This window comes from Sphaeramia orbicularis, chromosome 20, assembly GCF_902148855.1.
Source record: "Sphaeramia orbicularis chromosome 20, fSphaOr1.1, whole genome shotgun sequence".
Classification (NCBI taxonomy): domain Eukaryota; kingdom Metazoa; phylum Chordata; class Actinopteri; order Kurtiformes; family Apogonidae; genus Sphaeramia; species Sphaeramia orbicularis.
This window is the reverse complement of record NC_043976.1, coordinates 42,851,694-42,870,105: the sequence shown is the minus strand read 5'-3', so window position 1 is coordinate 42,870,105 and position 18,412 is coordinate 42,851,694. Positions and strand designations below refer to the sequence as shown.

Below are 18,412 nucleotides of genomic sequence, written 5' to 3'. Positions count from 1 at the left end.
GATTCTGATCTTTTCTTCCTGGGTGTTTTTTTCAGTTTGGCGTCGATGTGTTGTCGCCATACGCGCCACGTCACATCCATATTCATGACGTGGAGGTGTTTCCCAGGAGATTCCAGCATGAAACTGCACATGTAATGAGAATCTGCCAGAGCTTCATGAAACCTTAACCACGGTACAACACTTTATGATTAAAATCCTGTTCTGGAATAAATATCACAGTGGTAAAGACTCGAACACTGAGCTCTACATTGACACATGGAAAGAAACATTAATGAGACTTAAGTATTACATTAAAATCCACATGGGAGTCAGATTTTCACCATTTTATCTTTTTTTTTTTTTTTTACTTAATCTAGATTAAAACATCGATATAATTTTGTTAAATGTTTTGTAAAAGTGTAAATTTTCCATAAAAGTCATTTTTATCATGAGAACAGAAAATGATCTGTGGCATTAACCAGATTGAAACAGTGCTGCATTTGGGTCAGCTGGGAATTTGGACAACTCATAGTATTATTAAAATATGTAATTCTTCATGTAATACTTCATCTTTTACTTTATTTTCTCAAAATGTAATTTTTCTTGTGGCCTTACTGCATTGTATTGTAACAATTCAGCTTTTTTTCATAATGTTGCGACTAAGATATAACAATGTTACACTTTTTTCTTGAAACATTGCAACTTTATTTTTTGTATTACAACTTTGTTCTAATAATATTGCGATTTTTCTTCAAATATTATGATTTCAGACTCATAATAGTGCAACTTTTTTTTTTCAAAACATTGTAACTTAATTTTCCATAGTATTGTTCCAAATTTTTTATCATAGAATTACAACTTTTTGCTCATTTTACAACTTTTATTTTATCTCACTTTAAATATTGCAACTTTAGTCTCCTAAGACTTTTTCTCTATATGTTGCGTCTTTACTCTCGTTTTCTTGTAAAATTTCAGTATTTTTCCTCAATATCGTAAAACTTTGTTGCATATATTGTGACTTCTCATGTTAGGGTAACTTTTTTTCTTTATATTAAATCTTTGTTCTTGACATATTGCAACATTATTTTGCATAATTTTACAAATTTGCCCTCATAACTTTGCAGCTTTTTATTTTTAAGTATTGCAATATAATTTTTTTCATATTATTGCAACTGTAGTCTAGTATTGTTACAACTTTTTATCATAATATTGCAACTTTTTTTCAATATTTTGCAACCTTTTTTTCTAATCTTATTGCAATTTGACTCTCCACTGAGTATGAGTTTATCTTGAAATATTGCAGCTTTGTTTTGCTACTTTATTTTTTTTTTTGTAAATGTTCAACCCTTTTCTCAATATCATATGACTTTTTTGTGCATATACTGTGATTTTATACTCATGCTAATGCGACTTCTTTCTCATAATATTGAAACTTTTTTGTATTTTCATATAATTTAGTAATTTCATATCAACATTTTCCTGTAATGTAGCGCTTTTTCTTGACTTATTACTCAAAAATTTTCTTGAAATATTTTTTTTTCATACTATTGCAACTTCAACTTTGTACTATCTTAACTTTTTCTTGCAATATTGCAGCTTTTTTCAGTGTTACATCTTTTTTCCTTAAATATTGCGATTTTTATCTCTCACTATTACTGCTTTTTCTTGGAATAATGAAACTTTTTTCACTATCGTCTACCTTTTTTCTGCATATATTGTGACTTCATTTTCATGCTAGTGTGACTTTTTTCTTGAAATATTGTGGCTTTTTTTCCTCAAAATACTACAACTTTTATTGCATACTATTTCTACTTTTTTCACGTTTTAAAAACCTTTTTCTTCAAATATTGTGAATTTATTTTTCATAATATTGTGACATTGTTTTTGTACTATTACTTTTTTCTTGAAATCCCATGACTTAATTTTCTCACTATTAGAACTTTTTCTTGTAAAATTGCAACTTTTTCTCAATATTTTACAGCTTTTCTGCATATATCATTACTTTATTTTCATGCTAGTATAACTTTTTATCGTAATCGTAATGCAACATTCTTACATCTTGTTAATACTAACTGTTACTGATTAACTATTACTAATATTACCACTTTATTCTCGTAATATTACAACTTTTATCTCATAGTATTGCAACTTTTTCAAGGTTTTTCTTGAAATATTTCCAAATTTATTCCTTATACTATTGTAACTTTACTCTTGTACTATTGTGACTTTTTCTTGAAATTCTGTGACTTATTTCTCTCACTATTACAACTGTATCTTATAAAAATATGACTTTTTTTCTCTGTCTTACAACTTTTCTCCATATATCATGACTTTATTTTCATGCTAGTGGGACTTTTTGTCTCATAATATTGCAGCTTTTTTTGTTACGTCTGTTTTTCTTGAAATACTGCAACTTAATTCTCTCACTATTGGAACTTTTTCTTGTAAAAACTACTATTACTATTTAGAATGTAGTTGTTTTACTATTCTATCTTTTCTCTTGTACTGTTGCGACTTTTTGTAACATGTACTTATCTTCATTATTAATTTTTTTTTTTACATGTTTTTACTCAAATCATTTCCCCTGCAAAATCGTTTTTCTGATCACTATGCGATCATTTAAAATCACTGTGACACATGAACATAACCTGATTCAAACACCAACAAACGTTACTGGTTTAACGATATAAAATCTGATGTAGTGATGAAATTTCTTAATTATTTAAGCCGTGTAGAGGATGTTGGGAGAATTGAATGTCAAATTAAAACTAGTTTCTGGCGTTGACAGCCTGGATATTCCATGTTAGAGTGAAAAGCATCCAATCAGACTCTCCTCCCCCTCCACCTCCTCCTCCACCTCCTCGTCTTCCTCCTGATCAATATAAACTGAGACATGTGGCAGCTCAGGGACTCTCCCTCATTAATAATGAATAAAGTCCATCCAACCCAACCCCATTTAGAAAGAACACATTTCATCCACCAGGCAAAACAAAGGCAGACACACTCTTCAAACATTAGTCGTTTTATTTATTACTCTTTATCATTTTAGCAATCTTTTATTTATTTATTTTTTTTATATCTCGGACTATAATCTGTAAAGTATCAATCTGGTGATAAAACTGTCTGGGATAGACTATCTATAATAGAGCTTCTTTATTTTTATTTTCTCAAAATCCTGTGATATACATATTCTCTTGTTAGATGATTTCTGGAGTACCTCCATTTTTTAAAACTCTTTTAGTTACGCAACATCCCCATAAACAAACAAAGAGACAAACCAACTAACAAACAAACAGAAGTACACATCTTTTTGTCAGAAGGCAGTGAAAACGTCATCTGTGCCTTAAGCAAAGAAATAAACACCCTCCTCAGATTTATTTACTGTATTTATGTAGTTTATGATGCTACTGTACTGTCGGGACTCAGCTTTTTAATCTAACATACAGACTAAATATATCACCTAAGGTTGTCTAGTATGACTCAGTGGCGAATGAAAAGGGGGATGTGCTAAATGCAACAGTCATATCACTCTAGAGCCACGGTTTGATGTTTTCTGTTTTTTTTTTAAGCTACACTGGCCATAAAGTCACATCTTCGTATTGCTGTCGGCTTTTCGGAAATGAACCGTTGCTGCATTTCTAACCCATGGTTCTGCTGGGCAGGGATGTGGCGAGACAAACACATGGTGAACGTTAAATCCAATGAGCTTCGAGAGTCTCCATCGGCCTTTTAACAGCTTCACATTCAAACTTTGGTTCTAATACAACTTCAGGAAATGAGCTTGGATGTAACTGTTTGACGCGAGAAAAGGCAAATATTTCCGCATCTACTGACTTAAACACGTTGAACTCAAACTGTGATGACCTGGAGTCCATTTAGCTCTTAGCAACTGAATTGTTAGCTAACATGACAGATCCAGCTGAACTGAAATGCTAGCTAACCTAATGTAAACTATTGCATGTTCTAACAATGTAACTGTTAGCTAACCTTTCTAATCTCATTGAATATGTTTGTGTGCTGCCATCTGAACTGCTAGCTAACCCATTTCCATGTTGGTTATCGGTCTTCTAACATAACATAATCCTAGACTGCTAAATTGATATGTTAGCCAACCTACTTCTCTGTTTGCCAACCATATAACCTAGCATAACCCACCATAACAGATTAATTTAAATGTTAGCTCACCAGATCAGACATTAGGCTAGTTGCTAAAGTCACTTTTGACAAATCTGACTCAAGTTTTGGCTTCTGACTTGTTACCAATAAATATGTTTTAGCTGGTAACTGAACTATTAGCTTGCCTGTTAGCTGAACAGCTAACTATTCTCTGATGAATACTTAACTGTTAGCTAACCTGATTATACACTCATTTGGCAGTTTTCACTCCTAACTTACTCACTGACTACGCTTTAGCAGCTAACCACTGGCTAAACCATGTTCCTCTTGTTTATCTACCCTCTGTTGAGTTACCACAACAAAATACACCACTAAACTGCAAGTTTAACCCACTCACCACTCTGTTTTTGCTAATCTGTTGAAAATACTGAATGTTTTGTTAATGTCAGCTGTTTACTAACCTGACTCAGCAGTTTTTGGCATCTAACTCATCCTGTTGTGTTTGTGCACCTCAGTAATTCTGTTTTAGCTGCTAACAGAACCACTAGCTGAATAAAGACTTCACTTACTAAATTTGATCACTTATTGACAGCTAAAGTCATTTTTAGCATTAATATAACACAATAAGATATACATCTAAACTGAAATGTTAGCTTAACCATCTCTGTCTGTTTTAGCTAAGTGAACCACTAGCTAACTGCTTAATTTAATGTTAGCTAAGCTGACTCAGTAGGGTTTAATTTCTAACTCATTCTATTTGCTGGCCTCAGATATGTTTTAGCTGTTAGCTGGACCACTAGCTAACCCATCCATCGATCTGGTTTATCTAGTTCCTGTTAGGTAACAGAACACTATAAGGTCCACAGCTGAACTGGAATGTTAGCTCACCCATCTCTGTCTGTTTTGGATATTGAACTGTTAACTACTGAAATTAATGTTAGCTAACGTGATCCTTTGTTAGCAACTAAAGTCATCTATTAGCTGACTGAACTCAGTAGGTTTTAGCCTCTAAGTCATTCTGTCCTTCTTGCTAAACTTCAATAAATATGTTTATCTGTTAACTGGAACACTTGCCAACCCTCGGTAAATCTTTTAGCTGCTGCTAGTATTAGCTAACCCATGTCCATGTCTATTACGCTTTAAACTAAATCCCAGTATTGATTTCTCCAGTCGGGTAAGTTATCTGTGTTTTTTATAGCTGGGGGGTGTTAAACGGTCATATTGAATGTGGACTCAATGTGCAGTGCTGCATTGTTGCTGTTAAGTTGTTAACAATCAATGGACCGAAAGGTTAATGTCTTTGCTTGGCATTTTAAAGAGCATTCAATGAGTTTGTGCTCATTTCCTGAAATGTTTTCAGACTGTCTGAGGTGACATCATGCAGAATAACATCAGTCTAAAGTGTTGATGAAAAGCAGGCTTTATACTTGTAGCTACATCCCTGCACCTCAGAGCTCGGTGAGGAGCATCAAGGCGACGGTCACACCAGAAACCTGCACACACACTTCTGCAGTGGTCGTTCAGTGACCGCCTTCTACTGCTGACTCACAGCTAACTGCAAGCCAGGCCTATGGGTCAAAAGGTTAATACTGTTGAGGTTTTGGCAATGCCGGATGTCTCCTGTTGGCCTGACCCCTGCCTGGAGATGACTTCATATCAACCAGTTCAATGACAACACTCAAACTAAGCACATTCAGCGCAAAATGATGCTGTGATGAAGGCTGGTGTGACCGTGGCCTGAGCACAACAAACAGTCCATAAGAATACAAAGGTTACATCCCCATCATCCAGTCCATCAAACCCACCAGAGTCAACTCCATAAAAAAGGGAAAGTGTCCGCGATGGAAATGAGGCGACTGGTCTGAAATGGGCTCAAGGCCTCGGCTTGTTTTATCGATTTAGTGGAGTTAAGCTGGGCCTGGCGTTACACATGTACCTAGGCTATATGGAAACTCTAATATATAGCCTGATATTGTGTCAGCAGCAGCAGCAGTCACACAGTGTCTGGGCTTCGCCTACTGAAACATCAATAATTCATGGTTGACTTTAATACTGTGTAATTCCACGATTGTAAGCGGGCGAGGATCCATCAAATTTTCATCATTTGTCATCATTTCAGCTCAACAGCTTTTGAATATTTCATGTTATCGACCTCCGGGTCAGGTCAGAATGTGATTGGATGAGCGCTCCAGGAGGACGTCCTGCCGACGCCCCCGGAGGCGAACCAGGCCTGCCGTGCGCTGATGTCGAAGTACAAATCCATTTTGGGTGTAGTTTTAAGGTGATGAATTCAGACTCGTCAAAGTCGTTTTTTCAGTGTTGAAGAGGAGCTTTCACTTGTTTCATATTTTCTTTTTTCACTTGTGTTTTTTTTTTTTTTCTTTTCTCTCGTCGCTTTGTGTTTTTATTTTTTCCTTGTTTCTGTTAAAACGCCAGCCAAGTCAGTATGGTGGGCAGCGAGGCTAGGAGCACGGCCACACCCCCGGCACCGGCGGATCTGGGGGCGCCGTTGCTGCCGCCACAGAGTTCAAACAAACTCCCACGGAAATCCAGGTTGCGGGACTCCTTTTTCAGCTTCTCCCACAGGTCCGTTGCCCCCTCCTGGCAGTCGGCCAGTGCCGTCGTGGCACAGGAGTGGAAGTTATCCCAGTAACTGGCAGGAGAAAACACAGCAAGCGTTAAAAACCACAGGCTTAAGACGGCGGTGGGTTGGCCGACTGAAAGCGAACGCATCACGAGACGGCGAAGCCAAGCGTGGAAGTCATCCCAAACCTGGCAACGGCGCTCGGTTCATCCTGGACTAGTTTATATTCCACTAAAGCAGACAAGAAGCCTCCGAGCATCTTAAACACTGTGTTTTCCACGAAAGCTGAGCTGAAGACGCCATCCAGCTCAGAAACTAAACTAAACATGTTTACAGGAGGATTCACACACAGTCAGACTCAGTCCAAGATGCTGCGTTCGCTCACTTTCAGCCTTTAAACCAAACCAGAAAAATCAAACCTGCAGAGTTCACCTTCTACAAAACCATCGCAGTCAATGAACATCAGTCGACCCATTTATTCTCCTTTTTTTTTTTGACACTGAGATGGGATGAGGGAATGTGTTTTGCTCTTAAGTGGACGTTTTTCTGGTTCATTCCTAAAATCAGGTCTGTGCTTTAACATCCCTCGGCTGAATTTTGAGGCTTTTACGTGTCTTTAAAAATCCATTCGCTAACAAGCGTCTAAATGAGACTCTAGAGGAACATTCAACATCTTGAACCAACAAATGACTCCAACTGTTCACAGCTTTTCTACTTTTCCTTGTGAATCCATGTCCTCATCTTTCAGTGTTTCTCTTCATCTTTCTTGTTTATTTTTTTATTTATCTATTTCCCTTCTTCCTTTTAATGTTTTATTTCTTCCTGTTTTGTTTCTGTCCTTTTTCATGTTTCTTCTGCAGGTTTTTATCTATGTCTGTTTCTATTCTTTACTTTATTTCCGATCTGTTTGTTTTTTTGTTTTTTTTTCTTTAATTTTTTCGTGCTTTACGTCATCACCTGTGTTTTATTTGGTTTAGTCATGTGTTCAGTCACTCAGTCGATGTTGTATATGATGTTTATATGTTCGTTCAGTCATAAATCAGTCTGTTACTGTTTTTATTCTGTAATTCATCCATGTAGGTTTAGTGTCTATTTTTTTTTTTCATCTGATCATGAATGAGATATATTGATGATGGTTTTCAGATTTTTTTCTTTTTCTATTTTATTTTTTTCTGCATCTCCTTCCTTTTTCTTTCTTTCTCTGATTTTGTTCTTATTTATTCGTATCGTCGTCTCCTTCTCCTCATTATTCCCGTACCTCCTTGTGTTTTTGTCTTGTGTTTCCTGCTCTGTGTGTGTTTTTTGGCTGCTAATCTCCTCATCTGTTCATCTTCGTAGTGAACCCCCCCGACCCCCCCACCGTATCTAATCCAATCTTCCAATCTGCTCTTATTGATGTTGACCTCCTGAACCGAGTCGTGTCGATGCTCCATCTCTCACCAATTAACGGGTGTGTGTTGGAGCGTATTAAACCCCCCCACCCTCCCTTGCCACCACACCTCAACACGGCTGTGATGGAGCCGTCACTGAATTAAAAGATCATGTGTGTCGGGGGGGGGGGGGGGGGGGTTAGTGCTGCAGTGCCATCTGGTGCCCACCCGGTTCTGGTGGTGGGTGTAAAGGAGGGGTAAAGGAGAGCCGGAGGGGTGGGGTCAGCTGGATCTCATAAGACCCCACCACCACCACCACCCCCGTCACGCCTTTATTAACCCCCCCCCCCAAGGCTCTGCACTTCAGTCACACATGTTATTATTTCACCTCATTTATTAAAACCAGCCTCATTTTACACTAAAAACCTGAACCTACGAAAGAGGCTGAAACGAGGCCAGTGGGTGTAGACAAAATCCACATCAATACGTCAAATGCCAGACGAGGACACTGTGACATATTTATCCTGGAGGTGAAACTAAAACCACACACACAGAGGCCGTTGTTTACCACTGAACTAGTGCAGCATCGATTCCACTGGTCTACCAGTAAAAAAAGTGAAAAGTTACAGACACTATTGTTATACACTGTCATATTTATATTATTATCCTTTTGACTGGTTCAGTATTTTGTTGATTGTATTAATTATTTTTTTATTATATTAAAATCAATCTGTCAGACCCACAGATCAGGAGGACATTTTCAGTTTTTGAGGCCAGTTTATGTCTAAGTGATGAAGCAACGTGATATCATGAATTGTGTACAGATGACACGCTACTTTTAATTGGCATGTTATCTGTATGCATTATAAGCTTTCCGTGCGTATGTTCACGCCGCGTCAAATACCACACATTTAGTGGTTAGCAATAGCGGTTACAGATGTGTACACCAGAGATCTTGACGTACATTGACATGTGATCAAATGGCGTTGAGTAACACGTGAAAGGATGAAAATGCATATGTATAGCACGCCAAATGCTGTAAGAACTGGTGTGGCATACAACGCGATTTCATGAGATCAGTCTGTCCTGTGAGATTTCATACAAATCTCATCTGAAGGAAGTAAGTAAATGATATAATTATGACAAAATGTTAGTTTTATGAATATGATATATATTGTGTTGATGCTAATGCTGTTTTTCAGGTGATTCTAACATCTGTCCAGGAACAACAGATGAAAATTACCCATTATTCTAACGCTGGTACATTTATGCCGTGTTTCCACTACGTGGTGTCGGCTTGACTTGACTCAGCCTTTTTGCGTTTCCATTACGAAAAAGGACCTGGAATCTGGTACCTGGTACTAGTTTTTTGGTACAACCTCTGCCAAGGTTCCAAAACTGGGGACCAGATACTAAAATGTGACGTGTAAACACTGCAGACCACTGATTGGTCAGAGAGTCGTCTCTGTGACCCGCCGTCTTACAAAAAACAGATGCGGAAGTTTACTGTAAATATGTCAGTAGGTTAATCCACATGACAGCCGTAAAACTACACCACAGTCGGTCGAGATTCAGTCTTTGGTGGCCGACGTAAAAATTCAGCATGAGCTTGACAAGACAACACACAACGAGTGAGTTTATCAGCAACTCTCTGAGCAGACGACATGGAAGTAACGCACCACATCGCTGTGATGTCCAGGTACTGTAAAGTCAGTAGTGTCCTGTAATGGAAACGGTCTCCAGGAATAGGAACCAGAGTCGAGTCCAGCCGGTTCCACGTAGTGGAAACACAGCATTACAGTCATGTTGATGAAGGTATGTTGTCTCTCTCAAATAAACTAATAAAATTAAGTTACCAGTAAAATGTGATGTTGATGTATTTTTATTTTTATTTTCAGACCTTATACATCTACTTTCATCTCAACCCGTTTGGCCACACCCACTCAGGAGACAGGAAGTGGACTGGTTCATGTCATTGGTGAGTCTCTGTCATCTGTCAATGCATTCATTTTTCACAACTTGTGAGTTTGATCTTGTTGCGTATTTTCAACAACTAAAAATGGGAGTTTCTCCAAACTTTGCTCACGTCTGGTCACATCTCTAGGTGGAGAAACACAATGACTATGAACCAATCAACACTGAGCTCCAGTGGGCGTGGCCGCGGTCCTTAGGTGTGTTGGCGGAACACTTACGAGCAGATCTTGTGCAGGTTCTCGGTGTCGTCCAGGTCCTGGGGGTAGTTGGCCATGTTATCCCCCAACTTCAACAGACAGTCGGAGAAACCTTTAAACACCGAGTCACATTGACCAGCACTGACCAACACCGTCTGTACACAGAGACTGAGGAGGAGGAAAGAAGAAGTAGAAAAGAGGAGGAGGTAAGAAAAGGCAGGATTCAGAGAAAACATTAACACTGAAGACAGAACCACATCCACCTGCATCATCACCTCGTCTCCTTCTTGTGTCTTTCTCTGGTTTCTCCATCTTTCGTCTTTGTTCAATGTTCAAGGTTACTTTGTTTGTACCCGTGGGTAGATTTGTTTTGCAGACATAGTGATTGCTTTTGGCATTACAACAACAAAACAAACACTGAACCAGTTCAGCAGGTACTTGATCGAGTGTCAAGACAAAAAGTGCTCAGTGTTCCCTCATTCAGCAGTACAGCAGCATGGATAATAAAAGAATAAAATAAATAAGATCACATAAATAAAAACAAGATGCAATAAAGCAATAAAAAAAACCTCAAGATAAAAACAGCCTCTGGGATAAAAACCAAGGTAAGAACATAAATTTAAAAAATTAGAAGTCACAATAATAATAATAAATAGAGCAAAGAAATAGGATAAATAACTAAAAGACGTAAATAAAGTACAATGTCACTATTTCTTCTTGAGCTCAGTGACGGCGACAGGAACAAAGCTGTTTTTATAAACGCTGTGTCCTGCACCTGGGACTAATCCTGTCACTCCATGTCAATAATTGGTGTAAAATACAGTTCTTCATCTTTTCATGGTCATCATATATGACCCATTTGGACGTTCAGAGGCTCCATAGTTACCATGGAAACACCATCATCTTCTACAACATTGATTCACCAGTAAAACCCATGGAGTTGGATCAGTGACAGTGGATGAACACACTGGGGTTATGTTTCAGTTAGCGATACCTTTACTGAAAAAGTAACTGCTTCTTCATTTTTCTCTGTTTTGATATAATTAAGTTTGAATTTACTCTGAGTTTTCATGAACATCTACATGATCAGTGAGTTAAATATAGGAAAATACATGATTTACACCAAAAAATGCAAAATTCAGAGGATAATATTATTTTTTTAAATGGTGATAAATCGGTAAAGACGGGTAGAAATAGAGAAAAATTCATTTGGGAACTGCCACAAAAGTAGCACTGGTCTTTATGGGTTCATCTTTGTTTGTTTGTTTTTTTTTTTTACACAGTCATCCCTGAAAGCATCGTTCGAATCCAGATCAAACACAGAACCTTCAGGAACCCAACAGGAAATTCGCCGTTTTGACGTCAGTGTTCATATTTCAGATGAAGTCATCTTAGATCTAACCATGTGACTTCAGATTGTGTTGTCGACATTTGCACTGATTTTTAAATTTTTTTTAACACGGTTTCCATGGCAACGCACAGGAAGCGATGTATATTAGCGCGGCGGTGTCCCTGTCGGTGTTAAAGATGTATTTCTGCTCTGTTTATTCTTTTAACGTAGATTATAATTTTTTCAAGGCTCCTTTTTGTTTTTTTCATAATTACTGGTCATTCTCTAGCACCACCTGGTGGATACAGGCATATTTAACTAATTCAAGAAACTCCTGAAGTCGTTTAAGTCATTGAAATAAACCGGTCATATCAGTTTAATTTGATATTTGAACCATAAGGAAATTAGTTTTGTTAATGCTGTTGTTTTTTTTTCCAAATGTAATCACGTTTTGATGGTTTTATCACCAGAACTGGAACAATATTCCATCATCGATAAGTTTACGTAGGAAACAGTTGATCAGAACTAACAAAATGTTCCTGCTGAAGTGTTTAATACTTGTAAAGTTTTCAATGACAATAGATATTTAATAATGTTTGGAAAAAGACTAAGATTAAATGGAAATGATCAGATTTTTGAGAGAAAATTCCATTCATCAACTACAAGATGCAGACACAGATTTTTTATACTTTGATGGATTTTGGCGTAATTTGTTTTTCTGATGTAGACAAATCAAACCTTTAAACCATCGAGTGCTAACAGTAGTTAGCATGCTAATGTAGCTAGCATGTTAACAACAGTTCAATCACACTGAGAGAAGATTACAAAATAAATAATTTACTTTAAAAACCAAACATGTTTTGGGCTTTTGAGAAAACATTCATTATTTCATCTCCAGATAATTTGATTATTTAACCATCTCTGTATGTGTATGAATGCTTATTTCAGTGGAAATTTAGCTAGCAACAGGACTGTTACCTGTGGTCGCTAACTTACTGTTTCATAAACATCATACATCAGAATAAAATAAAAACATGTATTTATTCATACAAACATCTGCTTCTGTAATTTAAAGACAATGAGTGTAAATGTGTAATTACAGTTGTTTTATAATAACAAAAGGTTCTGAGGTTCTGAAGGTTCTGAAGGTTCTGAGGGTTCTGGTGGTTCTGAGGGTTCTGATGGTTCTGAAGGTTCTAAAGGTTCTGAGGGTTCTGAAGGTTCTGAGGGTTCTGAAGGTTCTGAGGGTTCTGATGGTTCTGAAGGTTCTAAAGGTTCTGAAGGTTCTGAAGGTTCTGAGGGTTCTGAAGGTTCTGATGGTTCTGAGGGTTCTGAAGGTTCTGAAGGTTCTGATGGTTCTGAGGGTTCTGATGGTTCTGAAGGTTCTAAGGTTCTGATGGTTCTGAAGGTTCTAAAGGTTCTGATGGTTCTGAAGGTTCTGATGTTTCTGATGGTTGAAGGTTCTGATGGTTCTGAAGGTTCTGAAGGTTCTGATGTTTCTGAGGGTTCTAATGGTTCTGAAGGTTCTGATGATTCTAAAGGTTGTGATGGTCTGAATGGTTCTGAAGGTTCTGAAGGTTGCGATGGTTCTGAAGGTTCTGATGGTTCTGATGGTTCTGAAGGTTCAGATGGTTCTGAAGGTTCTGATGGTTCTGATTGTTCTGAAGGTTCTGAAGGTTCAGATTGTTCTGAAGGTTCGGAAGGTTCTGATGTTTCTGAGGGTTCTGATGGTTCTGAAGGTTCTAAAGGTTCTGAGGGTTCTGAAGGTTCTGAGGGTTCTGAAGGTTCTGAGGGTTCTGATGGTTCTGAAGGTTCTAAAGGTTCTGAAGGTTCTGAAGGTTCTGAAGGTTCTGAGGGTTCTGAAGGTTCTGATGGTTCTGAGGGTTCTGAAGGTTCTGAAGGTTCTGAAGGTTCTGAGGGTTCTGAAGGTTCTGATGGTTCTGAGGGTTCTGATGGTTCTGAAGGTTCTAAAGGTTCTGATGGTTCTGAAGGTTCTAAAGGTTCTGATGGTTCTGAAGGTTCTGATGTTTCTGATGGTTCTGAAGGTTCTGATGGTTCTGAAGGTTCTGAAGGTTCTGATGTTTCTGAGGGTTCTAATGGTTCTGAAGGTTCTGATGATTCTAAAGGTTGTGATGGTCTGAATGGTTCTGAAGGTTCTGAAGGTTACGATGGTTCTGAAGGTTCTGATGGTTCTGATGGTTCTGAAGGTTCAGATGGTTCAGATGGTTCTGAAGGTTCTGATGGTTCTGATTGTTCTGAAGGTTCTGAAGGTTCAGATTGTTCTGAAGGTTCGGAAGGTTCTGATGTTTCTGAGGGTTCTGATGGTTCTGAAGGTTCTGATGGTTCTGAAGGTTCTGAGGGACGATTCATGTGTTTATTTCCACATGAACTGAACGGCGTTAAACCTACATCATGTATCGGCTCCCACAGGAGACGCCGCTCCGCCCACGGGTCGCCGGCTTCGTCACGCCGTGGGCGGGCCATGGGCGGGGCGCCGTGGTTCGTTAAGCGGCAGAGTGAGGCTGATTGATTGATTGTTTTGGGAGACGACAGGAACAGCGTCCGGTTCCAGCCCGTCAGACGGAGACTAACACGGCGTGACGTGTAGGAGGAGACGGCACTTAAACACGGGTCGAGGTCACAACAACACACCACAAGTACACAATAACACAAGTGCACAACAACACAATAACACAATTACACAACAACACAATAACACACTAACACCACAACACAATAACACAACTACACAATAACACACTAACAACACAATAACACAACTACACAACAACACACTAACACCACAACACAATAACACAACTACACAATAACACACTAACAACACAATAACACAACTACACAATAACACACTAACACCACAACACAATAACACAACTACACAATAACACACTAACAACACAATAACACACTACACACAACTACATAACTACACACTACACAACTACACAACAACACATAACACACTAACACCACAACACAATAACACAACTACACAACAACACACTAACACAATAACACAACTACACAACACCAATAACACAACTACACAACAACCATAACACACTACACTAACAATAACAAACTACACACAACACAATAACACAACTACACACAACACAATACCACTAACACAACTACACAAGAACACAACTAGACATTAACACAACTACATACAACACTACACAACATAACACCTAACACAACTACATACAACTACACAACAACATGATAACACACTAACACAACTACACAATAACACAACTACATACAACACTACACAACAACATGATAACACACTAACACAACTACACAATAACACAACTACATACAACAACTACACAACAACATGATAAACACTAACACAACTACACACTAACACAACTACATATAACAACTACACAACACAGTAACACAACCAGAGTAAAACAAGCGTGAAATTCTAACTTGTGTCTTTTACGTCTTTTCATCCATTTTCATGTTTTTTTCTGTTTTTCTTTTCTGTTGTTTCTTTTACATTATTTCCATCTTTGTCGTTTTCATGTTTTTACATTTTTTTAATCAATTTTTTTTTCTTTATCACGTCCTTCGCGTTGTTTCCATTTTGTTTTTGTCTTTTATTTCACTTTCTTCTTGTTCTGTCTTTTATCCATATTTTTAACATGTCTTTTACATCGTTTATGTCTCACTGTTTTTTGCATCGTTTTCATTTCATTACTTTGTGCGTCTTTTGTTTTTTTTTCCTATTGTTGTATTTTCATCTTTTGTTTTTATACAAATGTTTTAACTTGTGTCTTTTACGTCTTTTCATCCATTTTTATGTTTTTCTCTGTTTTTATCTTTTCTGTTATTTCTTTTACATTATTTCCATCTTTGTGGTTTTTGTGTTTTTTCATTTTTTTTTAATCAAATTTTTTACATTTTTGTTAATTCCTTTCCATTGTTTTTATTTTTTCATTTTCATCTTGTTCGTCTTTTATACATATTTTTTAACGTGTCTTTTCCATTGTTTATGTCTCGCTGTTTTTGTGTCGTTTCATCTCGTTACATTTTTTTCTTTTGATGTTTTCCTTTTATTGTATTTTTATCTTCTTTTACACAAATGTTCTAACTTGTGTCTTTTGTGTCTTTTCATCCATTTTCTTGGGTTTTTTTCTGTTTTAGTCATGTGTTTCTTTTATGTGATTTCCATCTTCGTCGTTTTCATGTTTTTTTAAATTTTTTTTAAAAATATTTTTTTCTTGTTAAATCTGTTGCGTGTTGATTTTTTCCGTCTTTTATGTCTTTTATGTTATTTTCTTCTTGTTCTGTCTTTTATACATATTTTTTAACGTGTCTTACATCGTTTATGTCTTGCTGTTTTTTGCGTCGTTTTCATCTCATTACATTTTTTTTCTTGTTGCATCTTTTGTTTAGTTTTCCTTATGTTGCATTTTCATCTTTTTTTTTTTTTACACAAATTTTCTAACTTGTATTTTCCTTTTGTTTTCTTTTGATCCAATTGTTTTTTTCTTTTAGATCATTTTGTCTCATTGCATCTTTACATCGTTTTCATCCAGTCATGCGTTTGTACCATTTTGTCTTTTTGTGTCATATTCATGATGTAAATTTTTTAAATATTTTGTCTTTTTTTTTGTTTTTGTCTCATTATGTTTTTGCATCTTTTCCCTCACTTTCATCTTTTCTGTCTTTAATGCAAATTTCTAACTTGAGTCTTTTACATTTTTTTTTTGTGTAGTTTTATCTTTTTTCGTCATTTTCTTTCATTTCCCTTTTGCACTGTTTTGCATCATTTTCATCTGTTTATACCATTTTTGTCTTTTTTTCATTAGATTTCAAGTCATATTTTCTTTTTTCTTTTTCATTTTGTTGCACCCTTTTTATCTTTTACATCATTTTCATCCAGTTAATGTTTTGCAGCTTTCATCTCATTGCATCTTTTAAGTGTCTTTTTTTCTTGTATTATTTTTGTCTTTTAAATTGTTTCATCTCCTTCTATTTTTACACATATTTTCAAACTTTAAACTTTACATTCATTCATACATTTTCTCATTGGATTTTTTTTTTAAGTTTTTGTCTTTTATTATTTTTTATTATATGTATGGTTTCATCCATTTCAATCAGTCTGGATGTTGTGAAGACGCACAATGATAGAAAATAAAACTAATGGATAATTCACCTCAGATTATTAAAACTACAGACACAAACAACTGCGTACGTAAGATAAAACATTTAGTGAAAAAGCAGAACATGGATTAACCACTGCCCTCTAGTGGTTGCTTCAATAAAACACGACTGCAGCGAATGTTTGCATTTTAATTAAAAAAAAAAAAAAATCAACAGAATTACAAAACGTCACATCGTGATTCTCAAAAGCATCAATATTTTTTCACATTCTAAAATATCTGATCATTAAAATGTTCAAAGATCATTTATTCAACTTAGCATCGTATTGAAGCAGAAATAATTTTTTTTTTTTTTTAGTTTAGCAGCTCAAAATAACACATTTTTACAGATTTTTGTCTTGTTTTAACAGTGATTCCTGATCACATTGCTGCATCAAATAAATCAATAAATTCATAAAATGGTTAATTTGACAAATTCAGAAACAAAAACTGAGTAAAAATCACAAAATCAACAAAATCTTAGATTATATTATATAATTCACACACAACGCCTCAAATATTCCATTTATTCTGACAGTTTTTAGGTTTTTTCAATAAATATTCAGAGAAATCGTGTAAATGTGTAGAAACAGCTTTTTTCTGTGAATATATAGAAAATATAGAAACCAGATGTTTCAAGAAGATCAGAAACTGTAGCTTGAACCAAAAATGATGAGTTTAAAATTATGTTAAATTCATTTCTGACAGAATTTACATGTGAAAGCTAATCGTTTCACCTTATAATGTATATTTTATTGTTCGTATCTAAACTCCATGGATTAATTTCGACATATTTAATTATAGTGCTCTACTTCTTTTTTTTTTTTTTTTTTTTTTTAAATCTGAGATGATGTTGGACTTTTCATCTTGATTCTTGTGAATTTTTCGATTCAGACAAAACCTGCATCAGTTCAGGTTCGGAAAAAACCCAGTTTGGGTTTTTATCACAGAAAGAAAAGTCACAATGACCTGAAAACAGGTCTTTGTGAAGATAATTATTTACTATGGCAGGGTTTTATAAACATGAGGGGATTAAAAATCACATTTTTATTTATTCACAATATTTGAAGACAAATACATCATAATGTTATATAAATTAATTTATGCATTAATATTTCAAGAAAAAAACATCATTACTGTTGCATTTTTATGAAGTAATATAGCCTAATGTTAAGAAAGGCAACAAGATAATGTATATTTTGATATTGCAGTAATAGTTGTAGTTTTTATCATGAAATTAAATTATAATAAAAGTAGGATTTTTTTATGACAAAAAGGCTGAAGATTTCACAACAGATTTAATTATAAGAACAAGAGAGTTGGATTTTAAGGGGAAATAAACCCTTAATGTTCAGTTATTATGAAGGTTTTTAAAAATTCCAAGTGATGAATGTGTCTCCAGAAGAAAAATAATTTAATAAAAAAATTAATAAAAATAAAAATATTATCAAAATAGTATTATAACAAATAATGTATTGCAGTAAGTTATGCTTTTTATGTGAAAAGGCCCAGAACGATGATATATGTGCATTTTATTATTTGACACTGAATTCATAGTTAAAATATAAAAAAAAAGAAAATCTTAAAAAGGTTTGATATTATGAATGTTTTTTATTTTTGATGAGAGTTCAGTGAAAACACACATAATTCATATCAGTTGGAATATTTCATAATATTTA

The 18,412-nt window shown here is 35.8% G+C and overlaps 1 protein-coding gene across 1 annotated transcript; it reads right to left on the bottom strand.

Annotated features, from left to right (window-relative positions):
- Positions 1–6,333: 6,333 nt before the first annotated feature.
- Positions 6,334–15,383, bottom strand: LOC115411084 (neuritin-like). The gene is made up of 4 exons (XM_030123025.1): positions 15,370–15,383; positions 13,960–14,170; positions 10,242–10,375; positions 6,334–6,748 (listed from the first exon to the last, which is right to left on the bottom strand). Exons 1-4 carry the CDS (start codon positions 15,381–15,383, stop codon positions 6,520–6,522), a joined length of 588 nt encoding a protein of 195 aa, XP_029978885.1. The 3' UTR covers positions 6,334–6,519.
- Positions 15,384–18,412: the final 3,029 nt, after the last annotated feature.

Bases quoted from the DNA above. Each gene is read 5' to 3' on its own strand.
- LOC115411084 (XM_030123025.1), bottom strand. The intron at 10,376-13,959 runs GTAGGTTTAACG...CTCTGTGTACAG, and splicing joins TGTGGGAGCCGATACATGAT to ACGGTGTTGGTCAGTGCTGG. The intron at 6,749-10,241 runs GTAAGTGTTCCG...TTCTCCTGCCAG, and splicing joins AACCTGCACAAGATCTGCTC to TTACTGGGATAACTTCCACT.